Genomic DNA, 26,104 nt, shown 5'->3' with positions numbered 1-26,104 from the left:
CCGCAGCTGCTTTATGAATACATCAAATTTAAAAATAGTATTTTGCATTCCGTAAATTAAAATAATTTCATTTTGGTTTACAAAATGAAATTATGAATATTTTAAGGAGATATCCTTAAAACACAATGGTAAAGAAGGAATGAAGCTAGGATTGTTAGTCAATCTTCTTGTTTTTATACATCTTTTCTTTGACACTTCTGTGTATTACTGTATAAAAAGCAGCATACTGCAGACATTAAATTGCGGGTGCAGAAAGAAACACAACCAAAGTTGCTGCTAGGAAGCACTTTTATTCATTTCAATCACCTCTTATGGAGTTTGGTACCCTCAGAGGAAAGAAAAGGGGCTCCACATACCATTGAATGAACAGCAAAAACCCTAAACAAGTGGGAAACAGACCTGCGCAAACATCCCAGCAGTACCATTAGAAACTATCTCGGCCGTCCCACCACCCACCAACTAAATTCTTCTGTAAACTTGAGGATGGTTTCATGCTTTCAAACGTCTACACGCATCCATATCCAGGAAGAATCTGGGAAAAGGGAACTCGTACAAAGACAATGCAGGTTTTCATATCCGTGCTAACCTTTAATCTCAACATTTCAAAGTTAAATCTCTCAGTGGAAAATATTTTGGAGCTCTAAACAAGATCCAAGGAAAAAATAAAATAAAATAATCCATTGTAGCAACATGCAGATGGCAGTTTTGATTTTTTTTTTTTTTTTTTAGCTCTTTTGGCTTCTGGTATAACATCAGAATCTTGTTGCACCATATTTACCATCTATCGAACTTATTCTCATAGCTTTCTTTCACATGCAAACTTCCAGGTTTCTCCTCATCTCCTTGTGTTACACCTCTCCAGGGCTTGTAGGCTGACCTTGAGTCATTTCCACACATGCATCGCAGCTCTGAAAGTTTAAGTTATCCTTTTCAGGAAAGCAAGTACGGAACATCTCAGAGCCGCCCTTCAAACGGAGTGGCAATAAAATATTAATGAGCTTACGAGGCCCCAGAGGAGGAAATTTCCAGCTAATTAACTTGTGCTTATAGTGAAGGACATATAATCTGAGCAAACCATGCAGATACAAGTCCATGAGCTTATGTCCTACCTAGATTGTTACATCATGTGTTTACTCTTCAGGCTGATTGAGTAATTATGAGACTGATCGATTTCTTAATACAATCTAGTCTTGCTCAACTTCATGGCATACTACTGAAATGTCCTACTTTGTATACTTTTTATATTTCTGTTATTGTCCATCAATAATTTCAGGAAAGTATTAGAAACTGTCAATTTCCTCTTTGCTCCTTTAGGAAGTCATTTAGAAGCCTTCCTGGTTATAAACCCATTTTTGTGGAAGCCACAAGCATTCAATGCGTTTCTAAGATGTTCCTCTGAACTGAGTTCATGTGTGGAAAAAGACTCAAAATACAAAACAAGTCTGAATATGTAACATCCTAATAAAAAAAAAAAAATATATATATATATATATATATATATATATATATATATATATATATATATATATATATATAGAGAGAGAGAGAGAGAGAGAGAGAGAGAGATTTTTTTTTTACTGATTTATCTTTGTGATTGTAAAAACACTTGAAAAACCAGAAAGAAATATAATTTGATATCAAAAGGAAGGAAATACTAAAAGTGAAGGAACATTCCTCTCCTATATCAATTATATATAAGTATGAAACTAAAAAAATGACTGATAGGTCACAGCAACTGAGTGATAGCATTAGCTGGAGTATGGCGTGTTATTCCAACAGAATCCCCCCCCCAAATCATCCCCGCTGTCCAAACAGCCTTCTGTGCCATTTTAGCTTTGCTCCTAGTGAAGTTTGTGCTTTGTTCCTTGTGCAGCTGAGCAGCAGAAATGAAAGAAAGTCCTTAAGGAGGAGGAGTGTTAATCTTCCAGATGCGGATCTTCGAAGAAATGGAGTGATTGGGATCATGAGACCTGCCTGCTTTGACGAGTCCTCTTGTTTGTCAGCGTAAGAGAAATTTGTTCTCAGCTCACGCAGGTCAGGAGTGTTCACAATCCAGGTAGCATTTGGTTTGATTTGTAGTTGACTGGTCTCGCTTTTTTTGGGCGCCGTACCTAAAAACTGCCATGAATGTTCAGCCAGGTAAACAGAAATCTCTCAGCTCTCCCTCAGACCACCACGGATTCGCTTGGCTGGGCCGCACAATGAATCGTCTCTGATGATGATTTGGAAGCTAATCAGATAAAGGTGGAATCCATGGTGCTGGCGTCATGTGCGCCACGAGCTCGAGCCTCAAAAAGCTGCTTTATCAGAGCCGACTTCTCCTGCTCGAGCTGCGTGATGCGCTCGCTTTTCTCCGTCACCTCCTAAAAGAGCAGAAGGAATAGAGACCGTCAGTGGGACGGTCAGGAGAGACTTCAGGTGAAGATTTGTAGGATTGTGTCAAACCTGAGTGAGAAGTCTGTTCTGGTTCTTTAGTCTCTGAATGGCTTGAGGAGGAGCCGGGGCCGGGGGCTGGGAGTTCACCGAGAGCACTGCTGTCTGAGCACCGCTGCTGGGAAACGACGGCTGGGAGACAAACAGGGAGGAACGGAATAGGCAGCAGCTTTGGTTTATACAGAAAACACTGATTTCTTCACAAAAAGAGACCAATCATCTGAAATATGTTTATGGCACACAATAAAATAATTAATATCACAAAATATCCTAATTAGACCTAAGAGAAGAGTTTGATTTTCTTCATTGAAAGCACTTTTTGTCCAAGGAATATGAAACCCAGGGCGGAGGGTCAAGGTCAATCTGGAGACCACAGGTGTGTTTGTCAGCTTATAAAATAAATGTGTTTAATAGTGGCTTTCATTTTTGATGACTCTTCTGTCAATTCAACATATCTGAACCAAATCATTGAATCAATAACCGCTCTATTCCCCGATTAGAGCGTCGTCTCTGCAGTGCAGGGAAACCTGTATATGTAAAACACTGTCTGATAACGTGTAGAAAAGGGAGACTTTCCGCTGCTTCCGTCCACTGATGCTATGTAACAACTATATAGATCCTGGTGACTCAACAAAAAGAAATTGAATAAAATCAGACAAATCACAGTATTTGTATGAATCCTGCCACAATTTTTTGTCATGTTGGTCTCTATGTTATTATTAGTTTTTTACATATAGGAAAACTTTGCGATTAATAATTTCCTCTTAAATATTTTGAGTTTTGAGTTAAAGCATTGAGTTTAGTGTTTTATATTCGTTGTCGACTATGAGCAGCATGTTCGACTAAATTCCTTTGGGGGGTTTTTTCCCCAAGTTTTTCGGCTTCACATATGAAAATGTGAAGCAGAAAACTGCTTTAATATTTAAGCTTCAACAGTGTTTCCTGTCTTGTATTTCAGAGTAGAATCTGAAAGGAGTTCTACTTTGTGAGTACTTTTTAGTGGCAAATCTACAAATTCTTAGTAACTTTTTGAATTTCTAGACAATATTTCAAGGATTCTCTGTGGATTTGTAATCAACAGAACAGAAGGTAAGTGTTTCACATGGTGTTCTCCTGAAAAATCCAGCCAATTTCCAACCACGTGGAAACAATCATGAAGAGAGACTCCAATTCCTTCTGAGATGAGGAATATTTTTAGCCTTGTTCACAGAAAGCAGGAGATTGGATCTAAACTGGATCTAGACTAAAGATTTTTAAACATCTCACTGTTACAAGTTTCTGCTATGTGAATTTACTCAAATACAGAAAGAATAAACACTTGTTATATTACAACAAAATTTTATATTGCACTTTCAGTGAAGAAACTAGACCAGAATTGTTAGTGGGAAAAACAAATACTGTAACCAACATAAAAATTTTAAGTCTTAAATCTGTATTTGAAGCATTTGACACTTACCATCCCACTGCAGGAAAGCAGGTCGTTAAGGCAGCGATTGACTTCTTGCAGTTTGGGAATGAGAACATTCATGCGACTTGGACTGGCATCTGTGAAGAACTCCTGGAACAAATCAAAGAGTTTGATAGAAAAAAACTGAAGAAAACAAAAAAAAAAGTCAGGACAGACAACGCCGGTCTGCAAAACACTTCCTTACAATCGGAGACGTTTTTTTCTTTTATTAAAACCAAACATTTCTAACTTAATATTTTAACTCCTTCGTGTGCAACCTAAGAAAATTGATTATTCTTATTTTCACATGCATTCACACATTTACAATGCTTAACTTTGTGAAAAGGCTTTTGCAAAGGACTTAAGAGTTTTAAAGAGCTGCAGCAAAAAAGAGACATTTTGGAGTCACCAAGAATTCAAACATACTATTTAGGAGCTATAAAAGAAAATATACCAGTCCTACCAATACAAACATAAATAAATGTGGTATTTTCTATACATTGCTGGAGTTTTAACTGGGTCTGTGTACTTCCGCCACATGGGATTAATGCTGAGCTTTTTGACAATAAACACTTAGGACGTTGTGGCATGAAACAAACAAAGAATATGGACATGTCTGCTTCATTGGGAGGAACTGTCAGAAACACTGGAAGGGGGTGTAAGGATTTTATGTTAGAAGTACTTGCCTACTATTTATTAAGTTATTTTTGAGGCAATTTTTTCCTGGACCGCAGCTGCATTTGAACCTACCGTGCAGTGAGAGCTTTGTCCGACTTGCCGCTGTCTCTCTGTGACATTGTGGATCTGGCCTTGGTACCACTCTCGGGCCCGCTCTACCACTTCCAGGCCTGACAGCAGCGAATCCTTTTCCTGCTCCAACTCCTTCATTTGCTTCAGCTGTGTGAGATGAAGCATAAAACGAGGAAGTGATGCGGGACGGTGAAAGGGAACCGCAGGGAAACTAAAACGTGCATGAACTTCTTGCTTAAAGTTGAAATTTTACATATAAAGTATAAACAGACATATGACCTAATCTCACAGAAAAAAACTTTCCCTGTTTTAGATGTATTACATAGCAAAATTATTTCTATTTATTTTTATTGGATCAAACTTGGGCCCGTTCCTCCAGACTGAACTTCTGTAACTGAGTCAGGTTTGCAGGTCACCTGACTCTCATGAACATCTTCTGTCCTGTCCACAAATTTCCAACGGGACTGAGATCAGAGCTTTGTGACATACGCCATAAAATGTCGACTTTGTTATCCTTAAGTTAACTAATTTCAAGGTATGCTTTAAGATCATTAATAAAAGACCATTCGTAAACAACTTTTAACTTATTTCGCTCAAGTCTTGAGATGTTTCTCCAATAATTCCACATAACTTTCTTTCTGATGCTACCTATATTTTTAAGTACACCAGTCCCGCCTGCTGCAAAAGACCCACATATTATGATTCTGCCTCCTCGGAGCTTCACAATGGGAAAGTTTCTTTTTGTTGTTTTTTCTTTCCTTAACATTTAACAGGCTTAGCACTTCAATTTTTTATGTCTCAGAAAAATTTATCTTTATCCATGAATGCATCTGACAGCTGTAATCTGTTGCTTTTGAATTAATGGCTTCTTCCTTGCTGAGCGGCCTTCCAGCCCACCTTGTGTCACTGTGGGCGTACTAAGGTATCTTATTGTGTTTTAACTTGCGCAGAATTGCTTGAACAGATGAAAGTGTCGTCTTCAGGCGTCTGGAACGTGTCCCTGAATATGAATGAGGCTTGAGGAGGTCCTGATATTCTGCCTATTTCCTTTTATTATTATTATTATTATTTGCCATGTTATCATAGAAGTAAGCCGTTTGTTTTAGATATGCCAAAAACACAAATCCATAGGCGAGCCTCAAATTTAACTCATAAGTTACAATTTAACCTGTCAGAAATGTACCAAGCCATGAGATCTTCATCAGCTATGATTAGAGGAATCTTCATGTAAGCTTCTTTTTATTTATTTATTTATTTTTTTATTATTTTTTTTTTTACTTTCAAGCAAGTAATAAATTAATTAATGTGGGACAAGGAGGAAAAAATGAACTTTTTTGTCTGTTTTCAACTGGATTTCGTCAAGCAACCATTTAAATAAAGGAGAGAACTGTTTGGTGTTTCCCACGCAATACTTATTAGGACAATTTTCAAACTGTTGCCAAGAATAAATCTAATCACGGTTCTCGGTTCACCAGCAGTTTGCATAGCAGACAAACTCCCATGTTTTCACCCGGGCATCTGCAGCCCGCTCTTTTGTGCTGGACAAAACAATGGCGCCACACCAATTGTGCCGAACTCTCTCCCATCCCGGACAGTGTTTAGAGGGGAAATTGAGTCCGCCGTCATGGCAACCCCACAGCAACCCAAGAATAGGGGGGAAACAGTGGATCCACTTCAACTATGGCCACCCCAGTGCGTGCTTGTTAAAGAGACCGAGGGAGAGAGATGTGTGTGAGGGGAAAATGCGTGTTTGCGGCACAGAGAGGCTGCATTGAGTTGTGCTGACCGGGCTGTCTATGGACCACGCTGCCTTAGTCCAGGCGTCAGTGCTGGTTTTCAGCCACCTGATGTGTCAACGTTCTACCGTCCACTGACAATCGCTAAAATGGCCTGACACTGGGTCAAAATAAAACCGTGCAACGTGTTTTAGCTCTTTGCCAAGAAGCCTGGAGAAAGTGTTTATAGAGGAAGAATAAAAGGTGGCTGGGGGGAGAAGCATGGAGCGGCGTTGGGCCACAAGCAGTAAAACTCAAAAAGAAGAAGGGATGAAAGGTTTTCAAAAACCTGTAGGTGTCCATGCTGTTATTCGAGTGATTGAGCAAACACAGACACACACAACAAAGCACGTAGAATAACACGGCACCCCTCCGCATAAGCTGTTTGGCTTAGACACCAAAGAGAAACCAGCAGCTGTACAACTGAACTGTACAGAGAACAAAACGGGCTCAGGGGCTGCAGCCAAGTCGCGACACAAAACTCATCAAAAAAGTCTACAATTATTTTAAAAATATGTATTGTTTTAGTGAATAAGTAATTTAAAAAAATTATATTAATGTCCTGAAATGTTGGCTGTTTCAGATCTAATGTGAGCTCCACATCAACCAATAAACATGTCATTTAGTCTCCAGAGTAACAAGCAAAGATTCATCTTAAACATCCTGTCCAAACAAACAACAACATCTAACAACTCGACGGTGATCCCAACCAGTTACTTCATCTGCCGTCACGACACAGCCTCAGGACCGCAGCTTCACAAAACCACCTCAAAACAACCTTATCAGTCTTCTTCAACCAGCCCCGGCCTACTCACCCAGAGGAAAAACTGCAGAGCCTTGTTGCTGTAAAGGCTGTTGCTGAGGGGGATGAAGACGGTTGTGTAGGCGGCCCACACAGCCGTCCAGGCTGGGCCGGGTGGGCCGAGCGAGTCCTCTACTTCTACCAGGCCCCCTGGCCCGACCCGGCTCACTACCATCAGGGCAGCGAGGGGCCAAGACGGCCTGGGTGGGAGGGATGGAGGGAAGAGGGGGAGGTTGGAAGGGGGCAGGGGCGGAGGAAGAAGAAGAAGAAGAATTGAGGGGAAGAGGGGGTCGATCAGTCTGCCTCTATCTAGACACAAGGTGCCAAGGGGAGAAGAGACAGAGACGGCAACACAAACACAGAAAGAAAGAGAGAGAAAGAGGAGGTGAGCAGGAAAGAGTGAGAAATGATGAAGTGTGTGCGACGAGTGGGGGGGGTGAAAAAAGGGAGGAGGCCTCCGCTCAGCTGGTTGGTCGAGGGAGGGGTGAGAGGGAAGGGAGGAGAATCCACGGACCAATAGGAAGTGCTAAAAGCCACACTGGGACGTCCTTTCATAAACGTTTTCATGTCTTATTTATATAAATAAAATATTGTTGGATTGTTCGTTTCAACACAGACCTCAAAGACGAAGCTTCACACTGAAAATCTCAGACAATTCTCTGGATATTGTTGATTTAGTCATTATTAAGATGAGTATCATTAACCCAGAAATACTTACTCTTTTCAGGTTCCACAACAAGCAGAAAGACATTAATCATAACACAAGCAGACCATCTGTTTGTTTCTACACTGTCAATTGTAGAATTGAACAAAAAAATCTGTTTCCAACTCAAACATTTCTTGCGAGACAATGATATTTAATTGGTTATCATTTAAGACAAAACACAGCAGCTAAAACAAAGAAATTTGAGACAAAAAGCAATTTTGATAATTAGTTTAAACTAAATGGGTATTTGTCTATTTTATAACGCGACTCTGCAATATCGCATGGACATCGGGGGCAGTTCCCCTGGACTGGCAGACTGGGGTGGTGGTCCCCCTGTTTAAAAAGGGGGACCAGAGGGTGTGCTCCAATTACAGGGGGATTACACACTCTTAAGCCTCCCTGGTAAGGTCTATTCAGGGGTCCTGGAGAGGAGGGTCCGTCGGATAGTCGAACCTCGGATTCAGGAAGAGCAGTGTGGTTTTCGTCCTGGTCGTGGAACACTGGACCAGCTCTACACCCTCAGCGGGGTCCTGGAGGGTGCATGGGAGTTCGCCCAACCAGTCTACATGTGTTTTGTGGACTTGGAGAAGGCGTTCGACCGTGTCCCTCGGGGGGCCCTGTGGGGGGTTCTCCGGGAGTATGGGGTACCGGGCCCTTTGATACGGGCTGTCAGGTCCCTGTATGACCGGTGTCAGAGTCTGGTCCGCATTGCCGGCAGTAAGTCGGGCTCGTTTCCGGTGAGAGTTGGACTCCGCCAAGGCTGCCCTTTGTCACCGATTCTGCTCATTACTCTTATGGACAGAATTTCTAGGCGCAGCCTAGGTGTTGAGGGGATCCGTTTTGGTGGCCTTAGGATCGCATCTCTGCTTTTTGCGGATGATGTGGTCCTGTTGGCTTCATCTCACTGGAACGGTTCGCAGCCGAGTGTGAAGCGGCCGGGATGAGGCTCAGTGCCTCCAAATCCGAGGCCATGGTCTTGAGCTGGAAAAGAGTAGAGTGCCTTCTCCGGGTCAGGGGGGTCGTCCTGCCTCAAGTGGAGGAGTTTAAGTATCTGGGGATCTTGTTCACGAATGAGGGAAGAAGGGAGCGGGAGATCGACAGGCGGATTGGGGCAGCGTCTACTGTGAAGCGGGCGCTGTACCGGTCCGTCGTGGTGAAGAGAGAGCTGAGCCAAAAAGCGAAGCTCTCGATTTACCGGTCAATCTACGTTCCCACCCTCATCTATGGTCATGAGCTTTGGGTCATGTGGCCGAAATGGGTTTCCTCCGCAGGGTGGCTGGGCTCTCCCTTAGAGATAGGGTGAGAAGCTCGGTCATCCGGGAGGGACTCAGAGTAGAGCCGTTGCTCCTCCACGTCGAGAGGAGCCAGTTGAGGTGGCTCGGGCATCTGGTAAGGATGCCTCCTGGACGCCTCCCTGGTGAGGTGTTCCGAGCACGTCCCACCTGGAGGAGGCCTCGGGGAAGACCCAAGACACCCTGGAGGGATTATGTCTCTCGGCTGGCCTGGGAACGGCCTTGGGATTCCCCCGGAGGAGCTGGAAGAAGTGGCTGGGGAGAGGGAAGTCTGGGCCTCCCTTCTGAAGCTGCTGCCCCCGCGACCCGACCCCGGATGGATGGATGGATGGATGGATGGATGGATGGATGGATGGATGGATGGATGGATGGATGGATGGATGGATGGATGGATGGATGGATGGATGGATGGATGGATGGATGGATGGATGGAATAAAATTACAAAAATAATTACTTGTATATGCAGTGATGCCGTTAGAACATTTTTCCAATTAAATTATCCAAATGGTGAATTTAAGGCATAAAATTTCATGATTCTATTTTTAAAAAACTTCAGAAACTTAAGTTTTTAGAATGTGGTTTTACAGTAAGGAAATATTAACATCTGTCAGTTCAAAACACTATTTGTGTACGTAGAGTGGAAATCTTAATGATGACCAAAACCTAAATGTAAATGAGTCTGCAACTGAGTTCGTCGCCCGCTATCAATAGATGTCAAAACAATGACTTAAGAATGACTTAAGCAGAGGTTTGTGCAAATGAGGGTGTGTGATTGAACACTAACCATTCCATAATCCACTCCGTTGGAAATGGTATGCCTCCTGTGCTCTTCTCGACTCCGCCCGTGTCGCCTGGAACCACCAGATAATCCTGTAGCCGATTCACTCTGCGATCTTGGCAGACCTGATTTTGTAACACCTAAACACATTGAGATGAAAACAATTATCAGCACCACGTTAGAAGAAAGAGTATTTACATTCTTCCAGCACCTGGAAGAATGTAAATACAGCAACAACAACAAAAAAAAAAACCTGTCCGATCCTTTATTTTCAACATGTTTTAATTATGTTTTGTTCGTCAATGTTTTATTAGATCTAAGCATTTTTAGAAGACAGAGTGCAACCTGAGATGGAATAACCTTGCAAATAGATCAACAAAAGCATTAAAAATGTGTAACGTTACTGTAGTAACAAAAATGTAACAGAAAAAATGTGTATATTCTTACACCAGGAATAGTTTGTAGCTGTTAGAAGGAGTTTCGTCATGTTAGTTAACAGATGTTCACACCTCACACTGTCATCAGTGTGAGGTGTTATCAGTGACAGACGGGATCCTTAGTGTCCCCGGGACACTAAGGATCCCGGGGAATGTTGGGGGTGTCAGCAAAATGTGAATTCCCATCACAATCTTTTGAAAAAAAAAACATCACAACAAACACATGATTTCCCAATATGCAGCTCCAAGCAATATATATTTTTTACGCCAGAGAAACTTCCATATGCTTTTCTACCAAGCCCTTGTCTTTAGTTGGTTTATTGCTACCTGATCAAACAGAAGCACTAAATTGTGCAGAAATTTGTTTTGAATAACTTTTGGTCTAAATGAGTTTTTTTTTTTTTTTTATATATGCCACAGGAGGGAGCTCTAACCTCTGAATTAGGCTGTTGTCAACAGCATGGAGGCTTTGATTACATCATGTGTTCAGTGATGCATTAAAAGAGTTCAGTATCTCCTTCAGCCTGGTTTGATTGCTTCACTAAGATAAGCTCAGTGAAGAAAATATCTGATTTTCTCGTCCCTTCTTCATTTAATTTCTTCATAAATACCCACTCCTTCAACGAGTTTCCAAAATACAAATCTGGCACATTGATACTTTATTATATTGATTAAATGTTCTTTAAAACATGACTCTCCATTCGGGACTGATCCAAACTAAGCCACTAATAAAACCTTCTTCTTCTTCAATGAAGCACAATACGTTTTCCAATCTGTCCAGTTGTTGTTCTGATGTGTCTGCTAATGCTTTTTATTGCTATCAGATTCAGAAATTTCGATGAGGAGCACCAGTGCTTTCCTTGCACCAAAGCATGATAGAAGGGGAGGTGAATGTTAGGAATTTGGGGAGGATTTCACTACAGCAGCAAATCACTGCGCTCTGCTCTGTTTGCTGTAATCTGGACTAAACCATCGGGCTTTGGCCGCACATGGGAGATTATATCGCAATCATCGGTGTCTATGACGTTCAGTCTGTATTTTAGACATACGTATTTGAACAGGCAGCAATATGCAACGCCTGTCAAGGCACTTACATGCAATACTTTGCTAATATTTCAAATCCAGCTAAATTAAGAGAGCCAGGACATTGATGAGGGGCAATAAAGTCTCCGGTTCAGGTCAGGACATGCTCATGGTTGCCATGTTGTTAACAGTTGCCAACAGTCTGAGCATTTCCCTTAATGTCATCTCAGACGGCTAAATCAAAACAAGAACATCTCACCTAAACAAGAAAGTGTTCATGTCTGGCCAAAGTGGAACTGACTCCATTCAGAAGTGATATGGAGACATCAGATAAAAACTGAGCTGTGTGACAAATGAAGGATTTAAAATGTAATTATACAACGATTCTTAACGATTATGCTAGAATTGTATTATTCTGATAAATGAAGATTTTTCATTTAACCACTTAATCGTTTTTCTGTGCAATATTAAAAGAAAAAAATAAATAATTAAATCAACTTTTTAAATAAGGACATTTCATTGTCTAAAATGCAATAACAGCATTCATTTAGTGTGTACTTGATCATTTGTAGCAAAAGGTGGATCTGCAGTTAAAAAATACCAACAGGGTTTCCCCCAGTGTACTATAGGCCTGGCGGGCCACCAGGCTTTACTTGTGCCCCCACCAGGCTTAGCATTGTTAATTTATTAGTTTTTTGGGGGTGGGGGGTTTAATGATTGCCTTTTCTTAAGACTTTATAGTTGGGGTTTAGGTATTAATGTTTCAGTCTTCCAAAACTGCATAACTGTCAAACGATATTTTCAAATTTCCTGTCAACTTTAAACATTTTTTAACTCAAAAACACTATGGATGACTGGATGACTGCTGTAGCGCCCGGAGCGCCGGGCTTAGCAAGGTTTCTGGGGGAAACCCTGACCAACATGTGAAAAGCTCAGCTCTTTCTACTCGATTTAACATCAGTGCAGCGTAGTGCTGACTATTTTTTGGGATTAACCAATTAATAATTGTAAAGCAAAAAGTAGTTAATAGATTGTTTTAGAGAATCTGAACCAGGTGAGGATTAAAACTATGCTCTTTGAGAAATTCTGAGAAGAATATTTACACACAATTTTTTTTTTCTTAGATTCAAAATGTATTTATAATTTCTGTGCAGATTAAATGATTGCTTGCTTAATTGCTTCTCTGACTGCGTTGTTCTTTTAGCAAGTCTTTTTTTTTTGAGTCTGTATAATCAATTAGTTGATGATTATTTTCATAATTGATTCATCACAATTAATCTGATTAACTGTTTCATTCTTCTTTAGATGAGTAAAAATGGAGTGACGTTTGGGAAAAACTTACTTTATTGCATTCATCAGCATAAATTCCTTCATTTGTTTTGCATTTGAACCACTTCATCTATCATGGAACCTGCTTGTTTACCTGTCCTAGCGCTTAGAAGAAAAAAATAAATAAATCAAAACAGATCAAAATTGAAGGTCACAATTTACAGAAAATCAGAAATCTGTAACTCATCAGAAAAAGACTGATCAGAATAATCTGAAAATGCTTTACATTGCAAATGCATCACATCTCTTGGAATGAAATGTTGGGATTTAAACGCTGTGCTTCTTGTTAGTAACAATTTAAACTCAAGCAGCGAGTAAGATAATTATCTCATTGTAACATTTTGTATGACTGGTTTAACTGAGTTAATAGTTTGGGAGTAACAATCTCACTGAAATCCAACGCTGTCCTGAGTAAAAGTGGTTTAAACAGTAAAAGCCCTGAGGGTTGGACAGCAATAGCGAGAGACTATCTAATAATACAGCTCTGGACAGGCCTGTGTGCGTACAGATGAGACGAACTCCGACAGACACTAGCTGAGTGAGTTAGTGTGTGCATGTCAGACCCAGAGAGGAAGAGTTTTTTGTGAAGGAGGTGCAAGCGCAGAATAAGATAAGGACTACGGAAGAGATGTGGAAATTTCTTAGGTTCTTTGACCTACATTTATTGCACAGGGGCAAAACTGGGTGATGGTCAGGCTGCACAATCCCAAATGAAAACTCTGAAATCACTGCAGCTCCTGACATGACCTCTGACCCTTCCTGTGGTTAACAACAACAGTTATTTAATCGGGGACTCGTGATTGGAGCAGAGGCCTCTGACCAGGCCCTGTTTATATTGTAACTCTAGAGTTGGGTTGTGAAAACCAACAGGTCTCTCTGACTGAGTCTTTATGAATTCAGCTCATTGTTGCCATTTTAAAAATCATATAACACCAGCTGATATGCAATTATTTCAGTTTAGAAATGCCTAATTGGGTGTGCAAAATTGGGATATTAGTTAATGATAGGATCAATTATTTATTGCTACTTCATGTTTATAACTATTTTCTTAACATTTCATGTCTTAAGCACAAAGTATTTTGTATTTCTTTTTACCATGGAAGGACAGATCAGTTAAGCAAAATTATCTTAATAAGTTAGAATTTAGCAAATTTAAAAAGATGCAAAAGTGGATAGTGTGAATTGTGATTATTACTTAAACGACCTTTCACTAGTCTTACACAGATGGTTATAGTTTGAGCTTATAACCATCCCTGAATTTCACCAAGCTCCAAGAGTTTATCCCATTGCACAAAGTCGATTTGCAGCCACTTACATGGTTGGAGCTGCGGAGACTCCAGCGCAAGCGACTCGATGTTCCTGATTCTGCTCTGCTGCGGCTGCGTTGCTTTGCTAGCATGGCCCGGGTCGGCGTGGTAGCACAAATCCTCCGGAGCGACGGGGATCCGCTCCACACTCCGCCCGGACCTCTGGAAGCCCGAGCCGTACCGCGCTTGTGCACATGCGGGGAACCCCGTGCCTTCCTCGGGACGGGCCCGGCTCTGCAGGGAGGACGCCCGGTGCGGCTGGGTGTTTGTCACGTTGCCCAGCGGACGGACTTTGTTCTCCACCCGAGGTCCGACGCTGCATGTGGACGGGGGTGCGGGCTTCTGGGGATGCCTCGGACCCTGCTGCGGGTGCACAGCAACCTGGGCCTTCAAGTGGGGGCTGTTCTCCGGGTTCAGCATGGAGTACCGCAGCCCGGCCACGAACCGCTCAAAGGTGAGGCAGCCATGCGGAGGAGTGACCCTCCTGAGGCAGCTGAGCACTCCGCCGGGCAACTCCCTGGTGTCTGCGCCCTGCCAACGGCTCTCTATCTCCGAGATGTGGACATACCCCCTTCTGTCGTCGTCCAAAATGTCAAACAGAGTCCTCAAGCTGTGCAGGAAAGCTTTTGGTAACCCATCTGTGGTATACTCTGTCTCCTTGGGTTGCATTTTGTTCGCTTTAAAGCCGTTCAATGGGACTTGAATCACGTCTTTTCTTGACCCAACTCTTCCATAAATCGCAGCCGTTCCGTTGAGGTCACTGGCTATCAAAGCCATGAATAAAATATTGATAACTTGCACGGGATAGTCATTCAGAAGAAATAAACTAACTAATACGAGCTGTCCCGCTTTGGAGGATATGTTACAAAAATACAAACCGTGTCTTTTTTAAGTTATTTAACCTAAAAATAGATTCGATAACTTGAGTGCTTCAGTAAGACGCTCCTGATCGAAACTCAGCGTCAGTACTCCGATCCTCAGATCCATACTTTCCTTTCTCTACCCGGACCGCCCTTCAAACTACTCTGCGCGAGCGTCCTCTAATCAGCCATTGGCCGCGGCGTGCGCGAGCTCCAAGCTGATTGGTTGCGATCTGCAATAGGTTTAAGTTTGAGTTGTGCTTTTGTTATAAAATTCAGAAGAGACGTTATTCATAAAGATTGAATGTTATTTTACCCCTCCCTTTAATTAAAAAGAGCTGTCACCTTAAAACTCCTCCACACGCCGATCATACAGGAAAAAGCCATTTACGTTAGCACTTTTCAATACCTCTGAAGTTTTCTTTTACTAACTTGTAATAATAATACTATCTTTTACATTGGTTGTAATTGAAGGATGAAGAAAAAAATTAGTTTGGGGCTGCTTTGCTAAAGCAATTAAGGACGATATTTATCCAAAAACAGAACAGAAATTTCTGCTCATTCTGTCTGACAAAATCTGCTTTTAAAACTCAGAAAATCCACACTCACTAGGTCTAAAATGTGATCATTTTCTCGTCAACATAAAATGACCTTTTAAATCTTATGGTCTCTTTTGTATCCCACCCCTCAACCTCATGATGGGTTTAAGAATCGCATAAAGGATATGAACAGAGACATGATTAGATCTTGCAAACTAATTTGCAATTAATTTACATTTGGTGAGACATCAAAACATTTGAGCACAACTGATCCTTAAATATGTTTTAAATGTGGTGGCCGATGAGTGACACAATAATCAAACATCTTAACATCAGCTGCAGCATTTCACACTGTAAAAACACAGCTGCTCTCAATTTCTGCAGAGAAACAAATTTTCCTTTGAGCTTACCTGCTAGCTAACCAATCAACAATTGAATACAGAGTATTTAGTCTCTCAGCAGTTATTAGTCAGCATAAATTCTACTGATATACAGCTTTAACTTCCCTGCTCTCAGCTTGTCTTTATCTCTGATAAGATAATATATCAGCAGTTATTTCTTATCCACCACAAAGGACCTTTCAGTACAGTTTGTACGAATGTGGTTAAATTGCACTCACAATAAACAGTTTTCTCAGGGACAAATTCTACCAATTCAGTCAAAAACGTTATCGAGGTGAAGCTGCAGCTGCTCAGCGTGTTGCTATAAAGCATCAGGTTGTGATCAGATCCATGCAGAAGAACTCCAGCTGACAGACATCCCGGTTTACATCCCTGCAGCACAACCCTCACCATGGAAGTAAGTTCAGGACTCTCTAAACTCTTAAAGTTAAGCTGGAGCTTTGGATCTTCACGGCTTCAGTAGGTTTCTCTAAAACATTCTCCTGCTTTATTTTCTGGCTCTCTGAGACAGTAAAAACTGTGAAACTGAGATGTAATCTCCTTTGCTTTTAAAGCTGCTGTCCGCTCTCCTGCTCCTCCTGGTTCTTCGATTGAGAAGCTGTGCAGCTTCTCTCTTTCCTCACGACTGCAGCGACATCTATAAGCAGGACACAATGCGACCCAGTGGAGTTTACACCATCTATCCCATCGGACCCCTGTCTGGTATCCAGGTGCACTTGCATCCATCATTATTCTCTGAAATCTATGAACATGTTTAATTTATTATTTTTTGTTTCTCACCAGAAACATGAGAAAGTTTATGACTGAGGAAGATGTGTTCCACATGTGGAGAAAGAAAAAAGGGAGCATTTTCTTATTGCATTTGGAGATTTTGTCAAGAATTTGCAACTTTAAGAGGAGATAATTTTAAAAAAAGAAAAAAGCTTTATGCCTGTTATAAAGTAATTTCTTCTTCTTAACATTTTCATTTCAGGAACTTTATTATCTGAATTATAATTTTCTTGGAGAGAATTAGGATTTCTTCAATTATCTGTTGACTGATCACTCTCATGGAAAAGCAAAAGAAAACCTCATAATTAGCTGAAGGAGGAAATAAGACTATAAGGGGAAATAAGACTATTTTACAGAACGTCTGAGCACATTTTCTGCACAAAATGAATATGGATGAAAGGAGGGTATTGACTCTATTCTGTAAAAAATAACTGCAGTCTTAAGGAATAATTAAAATAATCAAAATAAAACATTTACAACAATTGTACATTTCATCTTTATGGAAAAATGCAAATCTTTGTGTTCTTGATTTGTTCCGTTAGCCCTTATTAAGATTGCTTGTGTTGAATCAGACGTCAAAAACATATCTTGTTTGACACACATTGCTTTGTTTCATGAAATATGGAAAATCTCTAATGATGTTGCTGTAAAATTGCAAAAAAAAAATCCAGTTGCACGATGTTGGCTGCAGGTTTAAACTGATTTCTGTCTGATGGAGTCACTAGTGGATCGAACAGTGTACATTCATCACTTCCTCCTTCTTTTGCAGGTTTTCTGTGACATGAGCTCTTTGGGAGGACGGTGGACTGTGAGTATCTGAACCCATCACTTTCACCTCATACTCAGACTGGTGGTGCTGCGCCTGGCTGCTTTGCCACCAACAGTCAATCTCAGTTAAACTTCTGATTCTTGCTGTGTTCGGCTGGCTAAACGCCTCCAACTCCCCACAGGTGTTCCAGAGGAGGATGGATGGCTCTGTGAATTTCTACAGGCCCTGGGCTTATTACAAGATGGGCTTTGGGAATGCGGCTGGAGAGCACTGGCTCGGTCAGACATGAAGCTAAAACTATCGTGAAGTTCAGAGAGAACCAATAAGCTCAAAGAGGCTCCTGAAGTACTCTGTGTTTCTGTTTCCAGGTCTGTGGAATCTTTTCCACTTAAGTCAAAAGAAAAGGTTTGAGCTGCTGGTCATCGTGGAGGATTTTGAAGGACATACGGTTTATGCTCGTTACCACTGGTTCAGTGTTGGTCCGGAGTCTTTGGGGTACCCTCTCTATGTGTCTGGATTCATTGACGGAGGGGCAGGTGAGTACCAGGGGGAGCAATGCTGCTTTAGGACAAACAAAACCAATTCCTCTGACTTTATTAAAGCTATGTTTAGCATAATGTTGGAGGAACTCTTGTTATTAAAATGAATAAAGGGACAAATGGTGATTGTGTCGAGCTCTGAAATCTGCCTGAAAGTTTGGTCCTGGTCATTTAGCTCGGTTTCAACAAGCCTAAGAAAGAAACACAAGTGCAAAACTGAACTATTTTATAATGTTGCGTTTAACCTCTGACCTCTGTTTTTTGCTTGCGCAGGAGACTCCCTGAGTTATCACAACAGACAGAAGTTCTCCACCTTCGACATAGACCTGGACAATTATCCATTAAACTGTGCCAAATTATTCCTGGGGGGGTTCTGGTATAACAACTGTCAGCGCACAAACCCAAACGGGGTTTATCGCTGGGGGGCTGACGATACCATCAATTCTGTGGGAGTGGAGTGGTCCACATGGAAGGGCCATAACTACTCACTGAAGGCCATCAGCTTCATGATGCGTCCTGTTCAGTAAAGCTGCAGGACAAACGTCCTCTAGAATATCACAGGTTGATGGTTCCTGTGATCAAACTCAATCAGAAAATCACTGTTTTTTTTTTTTTCAAATTATTTTTCTTTTCTCTGCTGCATTCTGAAAATAAACAAGAAACAAACTGAGGATTTGTGTCTGGATTTAAATAAAAAAAAAAAAAATCAGTTTTCAAGCATTTTGAAGCTTCGTCTCAGTCTCTTCGGACATCGTATTTGTATTTCCAAATGAGCATAAAAGTCCTTCAGGAAAATACTTAAACAACCTTTTAATTTGGATTGGAAATGGAAAAGCGTCTAGTGTGCCAACTCAACATCATCCTCTGGTAAAAGATAATGTCATTTACTGCATAGGAACTTTCTGTTTTCACACCCAACACTTCACACCAAGAGTAATTATAGTTATTAAAGTTACAATTAAAAAAACAGCAAAAAAAATATTATTGGAACAATGTTACTTTTTTATTTTACATCTTAAAATTGACCTTTTTGCCTTACTTGAAGTAAATCTGTCAACTATTTCAAGGTTAGAAATCTGTGTAGTGGGTGTGCTGTGGTGTCGCAGGGGTTAAGCACAACCCACATATGGAGGCCCTAGTCCTCGACACAGCTGTTGCAGGTTCGATTCCCAGCCTTGACGACCTTTACTGCATGTCTTCCCCCTCTCTTTCATTACCCACTTTCCTGTCAATTAACTATCAACTAAAAAAAAAAGACCACTAGAGCCTTTGACACTTTGAGGTTCATATTGAAGTGGTAGGGTTCCATCCCAGCATACTGTTAGTCAATAGTCAAAACAAACTTATCTCAACCTGTACCCAATTTGTGTATTGTTATTTTATCAATACATCCAAATACAAAAAACTATTTTATTTAGATAAAGGTCAGACATGCCACTGACCAAAGTTTCCAGAGGTGGAACTGCTCCTTACTTCACCTCCTTTCTTCTTTTTTAAAATTACATTCTAATCACTAATTGGGCCTCTGCACAGCACAGGGTGGAGAGGGAGTGGCATCCACTCACTTCTGACTGGAGTTGCAATAAATATGTTGGGGCTCAAACGACTTAACTCATTTCTGTCTGAGCTCTTGTGCTGCCCCCAGAGAAATCTCGCCCTGAGTAGTGAGCCGTGTTGCCCGCTTTGTGGATGCTTATTGACCACAAAGATTTACACTTAAAGTCTCCAGATCCCCTACAGGCAGCTGATACACAGCTTTTATGAACCAAATGAAGGAACTGGCTTTCTGCACAGTAACTCTGACCTGCCTAGGCACGAACTCCCCTTCTGTCGTCAGCTGCAAAGACTCCACTGGTGATTAATCCTAAACACGCCGTCACATTGTCACAAAGGATCTCTCATAACTATTGCATAACGCAAACCTTTCCGTTAGTCGTCCTGTCAGACCGGATTTTGGTTTGTTTTCTCCCTCCACCAGTGGTGTAGTGGACTGGACATGTATCTTTACATGTTTTTTTAAACCAAAACCAGCAACTGCGTTTCCTCTATCAGCCAATAACTTAGCATCCGCCCTGCTGAACAGGGTGAGCGCCTGCATAAATGGCAGTATCAGTGCATACATGACAAGGCTTATTCAGTTCACGGAGCCTGTGTTGGGATGCAGAAATACAAAGAAGAGGCTTAAAAGTATTCAAGAGGAGCTGAATCAGATTTTTGAATTGCTGTGAGTGGGTGAGGAACAGGGTGGGGGAGATGATTCAAGCTTGAATAAGATGTGGGGAGGAGAACAAGGGAATAATAAAGAAATGCTGAAGCCTTCTTAAAATAGATTGATTTTCAGAATCGCTCTGTATGTAGATAATTTGTTATATTTTATTTTTTGCTTCACTGGTATGTTGTCAGCACTTTATGTTGTTCCTTGCAGTGGCTTGACCTGTGACTGGCATACACCTGTGATGTGAGCCAGTTTTGGGACATTTCTAGGGCAGGTGAATAAGACTTGATGTCCTAACATTTTTGGGCATCAAAGTAATATTCATGTCTGTTTTCCACATAATTACATATTCAATATAAATCTACATAAAAACCCATACATTTGGGGCCCAATGTATGGCTTTCTGCACAGTAACTCTGACCAAGTTTGAGTTAACCAAGTCAACTCAAACTTGCAACTCCAGCAACAGCCCAGAGAAACTGAGATGCAAACTCAAAACATTTCAGTCTCAAGACGGAATTGCCACCACAAAAATAATTCTGCTTCAAAAATAACAAAAATATTAAATATAAATAAATGATTCTCCCTGGTGGAACATTCTGCACCACTCGTGCAGAAATGAAACAAAAATCTCTGCCATTCTCGTTTTTAATTTGAATTTCCAGAATTTCTTTTCTGTTTGAAAGATGTTGCGATAAGTTGATAATGTTCATCCTTGACTTGTGTTTTTAATTAGCTTTTAGTCTATATTGATATGGTATGTGTTAAAGAGGGTGACATGCATTGATTCATGCACACATTCTTCAAACTTCAGGTCTTTATCTGCTTTTTTTTTTTTTTGCCAAACTCTAATCCTGGCCTTTAGCATGGTGCTTTGAAAGTATCCTGTCTGGGCATACACCAGTTTTATGGAATCTTTTTATAAAAGATATACATTGAAAACTGTGCAAATGATTCTGTTACATATTCAGGCTGGTTTAACTCCACCTTCATTGATGAATTACTCACTTTTTCCTCCATTTTTCCTATTAAAAACACAAGTGTGGGCGTACTTGTCAAAAAGGGCAGAGAAGAAGATGACTCAACATGTTACATTTTTGCAGGTTGACTGCTATGATTTCTGACAATACTGTTAACCTCTTCTCCAAAGAGTCACATTGATAAACAGTTTACTTGTGTCTGCAAATCTCATGACACATCTTCAGCGTTAGAATACTTTTATTGATTCGTATACTGTAGTTTAGTTAATTTTTCAAACTGTGAAGTGACTGAATCATTAATTAGTTGTGCTGTGCATCAAGTAAATAGAGAAGTTATTTTTCAGTCTATGAGTTTATCTTGATATTAACAGTATAAATAACAAAAAATGAATAAAGCAAATACTTTGTACTCTTTTATAACTCTGCAGAACAGCTGGACACAAATAAAGTCAACGTTTCTTTGAGACATGATGAGTTTATTTGATCTCTTGTGGACTGATGGCAGGTCAATAGATTTCTAGTGGTCACAAGAGACAGCAGCAAGCCGTTTTCAATTGTTGGATTTTAGCGTTTACCAACATTCATGTCCTTAGAAGCAAAATCCGATCATTAGCTGGTTTAAATCCCCAGAGCAAACAAGGGTACCAACAAACAGCTTGATACGTCCCATAACACGCACACAGAAACAACCAGTGACTGGTGGCAGGTTTAATTCTGTTGCATGACAAACCAACATGTCCGCACAATAATACCAGATCAAGAAGCTTAACATCAGATTTCTGCTAAAGACCCAAATTAATCCCTGACCTGCAATTTAGCGAATGCAGTTCTTTTCAATCTACTTTAATGCCGTTATGAAATTCAAAAACCCCATGAAGTCTGAAACCAAACAAGAAAATTGCTTTCTTCAGGCACATGAGTAAGTAAGATGAAAAACACTTAAAATAAATATAAAATGCATGTTTTTTACTCAGTCTTTATAAATATATATATATATATATATATATATATATATATATATATATATAGTTTATATATTCTTTTTATATTATGCAAACAGGCATCATAGGTGAAAGACCATGTTTATTCCATCTCATCTCCATATTTTGTCTTCTGAGCAGCTTTCGAATCCTCTGGATGAGATACTGGAAGAGCAACAAAGAAATGCAAGTATAAAAATCCATCTCTGCAGACTTAATCCATAGGAACTGAAGAACCAAGTTCCTTCAAAATACGTTTTCATCCATATTTAAACAATATCAATGGCGATTTCCATTAGTCCTACCTGTCGGTGGTGGCGGTGATCTGTCTGGGACTTTACCTGTCTCCAGCATCAGCCAAAGGTCTGAGCATTTCTGTGTTTCCCAGCGAGTTACTGCATAACTACAAAATGATGATGCCACTGAGAGAGGAGATTTCAAATAAGGCAGTCAGAAATTGGAGCAAATATCTTTCCAGTCTAACACGAGTATCTAAGAAGTTTAACTTATCACCTATTGATATGAGCAGATTCCACTGTAGGGGGTAGGGGAGTCTCACCTGCAGAGCCTTCTGGATGGCAAAAAACCCTGCGACACCTGTAACACCATCACAGAAGGCGCCTCAGTCAGACAAGCAGGGAAGGGAATGAAAACTTAAAAACTGGAAACACAAAAGTATTTGAAATTTAAGTACATTGCTTTTGCTTTATTGTTCATTGAAAGGTTTTTAGAATATTGCATAAAAACAACAAAATGTTAAGAAGTAATTTTGGGGGTAAAGTAGCTGATTTCTAAAATATAGACTGAGGAGTTCACTGTGGATTTATTTGGGCTATTCATACAGTGGGCAAGCTTTAAATATAAAATCAAAGGAAACTATAGGTGATAAGGAAAGGAAATAAAAGATGAACACATGACAGACAGATACGCCGACACGTTTTAAGCAACAAAGTTACAAGAAAGGAAAGTATTTTTCCATAATAAATCTTTCTTTTCCACACTTATCAGAAGAAATTTTGTCATTTGTACCTGCAGATATATGCACATTCAAACTATAGTTTAGAACGGCATAAACAAAGTGATCCTATACTTCTAATTTTAAGCTTTACTAAATAACCCAAAATGTATCAACTGAAAATTGAAACAGCATGGAATCGCATTAATTTTCTTTACTGAAAAACAGCAACCAAGAAGTGACTAAATATTATTCCAGAGTTTGTACCAGATAGTCAAAGATTACAGCTCCCTCCTGTGGTTAAAAATGCATTGAACTCAAGTTTACTTTCACACAGGTATTAAATTGGCACAAAACAGCTGTAATCCATTTAATAATACAAGGAACAAAAAAGTTAAACACGTGACTATTGTACGTAAGACGCTGCTGAATTACTATTGTTTTTATGTCATGTTCAGGAGAATATTGTAATTAAAACATTACCTAGTGCAAAGGTTCCAGTCCCCTTCATAAAGGCGTGAGACTGACACGCAGCGTAGCTTTGCAACCCCTAAAAGACAAAAAAACAAGACAGAATATCTGATTTTACAGTTTGTTACTCAGTTATATATTAAATAAAACGTCTTTAAAAATCTAGAATTTTATATTCATGACAAAGTCAAATGTCCTCCAGAGATCCGCAACTTCAGACAAAAACAAACAACAGTAATTCTCACGGGGTGTTTTGCTGCTATCGCGTCGTCCACCTTTGTCAGGCCGAGGTTCACCATTTTGACAAGGAGGTTAAAATTACAGGCTTCTGTTAAAAGGATTAAATTCAATCACAACTTATGTCAACACAAAACTCCCCTGCCTACACTGTTATGAAACTTCCGCGTTGAAGAACAAGAAGAGAAGAAAAAGGGCGGCGTGTATAAAACAACAGCGACACTTAAGGGCCGGAAAGTGTTACAACACATTGTTTCTCTACAGTGAAGCGCAGGACGGATCGAAATAAATGTTCGTTAAATTATTGTAATAGTTCCATTATTATGCTAAAGGATTAAGAAACGGAAACGAGAATAATTACATTTATTTATGTGCAAATGTCTAGAGTCAGTCGTTATTTCTTCACATGCTATGTTGTTTCAAAAGGATCATATCTTAAAAACTAAAATTTTTCTAAATGCTCTAATTGCTCTCCAGTGTTTCTGGGCCTTCAACTCAAGAAAAAGTGTTGTGGTGGTTCCCTGAATTTAAGAAGTAGAAGAATATTGAAACAACGCTCATAACTCTTACATTTTTATCCTATTATGTCCATATGAATCAATAACTGAGCACTGACCAACATATGATTTCAAAGATGGCACTTGACAAAATGTAATGTCGGCTAGATGTGTTTATGGCGTTTTTTATGTTTTCATGAATCAGTTTAAACTGCCTCATTGCTGAAACGTGCTATGCAAATAAATGTAATTGATCCAATGTACATTATTGGATTTTTTTGTGACCAGCACAAAGTACCCCTTACCAACACCAGGAAAATTAATCACATGCGTCTTGACCACATCAACATCAAGTCTATTTAATTTCATCCATCCATTTTCTTGCACCCTTGTCCCTTGGTGGGGTCAAGGGGGGTGCTGGTGCCTCTCCAGATAACGTTCCGGGCGAGAGGCGGGGTCACCCTGGACAGGTTGCCAGTCTGTCGCAGGGCAACACAGAGACACACAGGACACACAACCATGCACACACACACTCACACCTAGGGGCAATTTAGACAGACCAATTAACCTAACAGTCATGTTTTTGGACTGTGGGAGGAAACCGGAGTACCTGGAGAAAACCCACGCACGCACAGGGAGAACATGCAAACTCCATGCAGAAAGACTTGGGCCGGGAATCGAACCAAGAACCTTCTTGCTGCAAGGCAACAGCTCTACCAACTGTGCCACTGTGCAGCCTTCTATTTAATTTATTTATTAGTATTTTAAGTTATTTGAGTTATCTGTCTGAGTGCATTTCTACCTTCCAGTCTGTAGCCAATTAACGTAACAGACGAAGCCAACTAATGTAACATAAAATAGCATTTTAGCTCCAAAAGGGACATTTCTAAAAAAAAAATCTGTTGGCTCATGTCAAGATGTAGTAAGTTATTTGCTGAAGTATGACGCATTTATAACATCTTGCGTTTTCTATCCGTCTAACCATTGATCTGATCTGAAAGAAGGATCTAATTTTGCCTATAGCTTAATCATTGATAGTATTCTAAGTATTCGAATGAATGTAACCATTTTTTAAAATACAGTAACTCCCTTAACAAAAAGAATCAATGCTCACTATAGTGTTAGTATAAGGATGCCATGCTTCAACGATGGCACCTTTGACCTCTCTTCTGACCTCTGACTCAGCACAGGGGCCTGAAACAACCTAAGTATTCTCCTGGAAATAGCGGGAGAACGTGAGCAGAGGAGGCAGATGGAGAAAATTCAACTACTGCTGAGACATAAGTAACAACATGGAAGATAAAGTTACCAAAGAGCCACGGAAAGCAGCTGCACATCTGTTACTGGTTACACAGAGAAAAGAGGAAAAACGTCAGGGATGAGAGCAGGCTTAACAAAGGAGCCTTGTTAAACTCAGCATGGTGACAAACTCAAAGGTTTAAGTTTGATTCACACAAACCGAGTTAAAGCTTATCTACATGTGAAAAATAATACAGGACTGATTGAACGCATTCACTCAAGTGCTGTTGAGAAAATAATACGTTCATGTGAAACATGGAACTTTTTTTTGTTTGTTTTGTTCACAACAAATTTTAAACAGGAACTCAGAGAAATGAGCTGTGGTGCTTTTACTTTTTCATATCTCGTCACATTACAAGCGCAATGTATTTTTCTGTCATAGATGAGCATGGAATAGCACTCGATTTCATATCTGAAGGAAGACTATGTCGTTTTTAGCAATTTGCACGCATCAGAAACAGCTGAAAGTGTCCTCTACCAGCTTTGTTCATCCAAAGAGAGACATTTTCAC

At 40.2% G+C, this 26,104-nt stretch overlaps 3 protein-coding genes across 3 annotated transcripts in view; 1 reads left to right on the top strand and 2 right to left on the bottom strand.

The window, feature by feature from the left end:
- The window catches only part of LOC103473809 (microfibril-associated glycoprotein 4-like), a 48,806-nt gene extending 30,177 nt beyond the window's left edge, over nucleotides 1–18,629 (top strand). Inside the window, exons 2-7 of the mRNA XM_008424321.3 lie at nucleotides 16,222–16,277; nucleotides 16,435–16,590; nucleotides 17,421–17,459; nucleotides 17,602–17,698; nucleotides 17,789–17,956; nucleotides 18,233–18,629. Coding sequence (XP_008422543.1) covers nucleotides 16,272–16,277; nucleotides 16,435–16,590; nucleotides 17,421–17,459; nucleotides 17,602–17,698; nucleotides 17,789–17,956; nucleotides 18,233–18,486 — 720 coding nt within the window. The 5' untranslated portion in view covers nucleotides 16,222–16,271 and the 3' untranslated portion in view covers nucleotides 18,487–18,629. The remainder of the gene's footprint in view (nucleotides 1–16,221; nucleotides 16,278–16,434; nucleotides 16,591–17,420; nucleotides 17,460–17,601; nucleotides 17,699–17,788; nucleotides 17,957–18,232) is intronic.
- On the bottom strand, nucleotides 275–15,068 carry sapcd2 (suppressor APC domain containing 2). The gene is made up of 6 exons (XM_008424323.3): nucleotides 14,089–15,068; nucleotides 9,991–10,124; nucleotides 4,631–4,777; nucleotides 3,890–3,991; nucleotides 2,446–2,565; nucleotides 275–2,363 (listed from the first exon to the last, which is right to left on the bottom strand). The coding sequence occupies exons 1-6, from the start codon at nucleotides 14,855–14,857 to the stop codon at nucleotides 2,235–2,237; spliced, it is 1,401 nt and encodes a 466-aa protein (XP_008422545.1). The 5' UTR covers nucleotides 14,858–15,068; the 3' UTR covers nucleotides 275–2,234.
- A 2,980-nt stretch (nucleotides 18,630–21,609) lies between the features above and the next one.
- On the bottom strand, nucleotides 21,610–23,984 carry tmem141 (transmembrane protein 141). Its single transcript, XM_008424324.3, has 5 exons — nucleotides 23,806–23,984; nucleotides 23,573–23,639; nucleotides 22,648–22,731; nucleotides 22,440–22,556; nucleotides 21,610–22,299 (listed from the first exon to the last, which is right to left on the bottom strand). Exons 1-5 carry the CDS (start codon nucleotides 23,857–23,859, stop codon nucleotides 22,238–22,240), a joined length of 384 nt encoding a protein of 127 aa, XP_008422546.1. The 5' UTR covers nucleotides 23,860–23,984; the 3' UTR covers nucleotides 21,610–22,237.
- Nucleotides 23,985–26,104: the final 2,120 nt, after the last annotated feature.

This window comes from Poecilia reticulata, chromosome 12 (assembly GCF_904066995.2).
Source record: "Poecilia reticulata chromosome 12, P_reticulata-male-v2, whole genome shotgun sequence".
NCBI classification, from domain to species: domain Eukaryota; kingdom Metazoa; phylum Chordata; class Actinopteri; order Cyprinodontiformes; family Poeciliidae; genus Poecilia; species Poecilia reticulata.
This window is presented reverse-complemented; position numbering and strand designations above follow the sequence as displayed.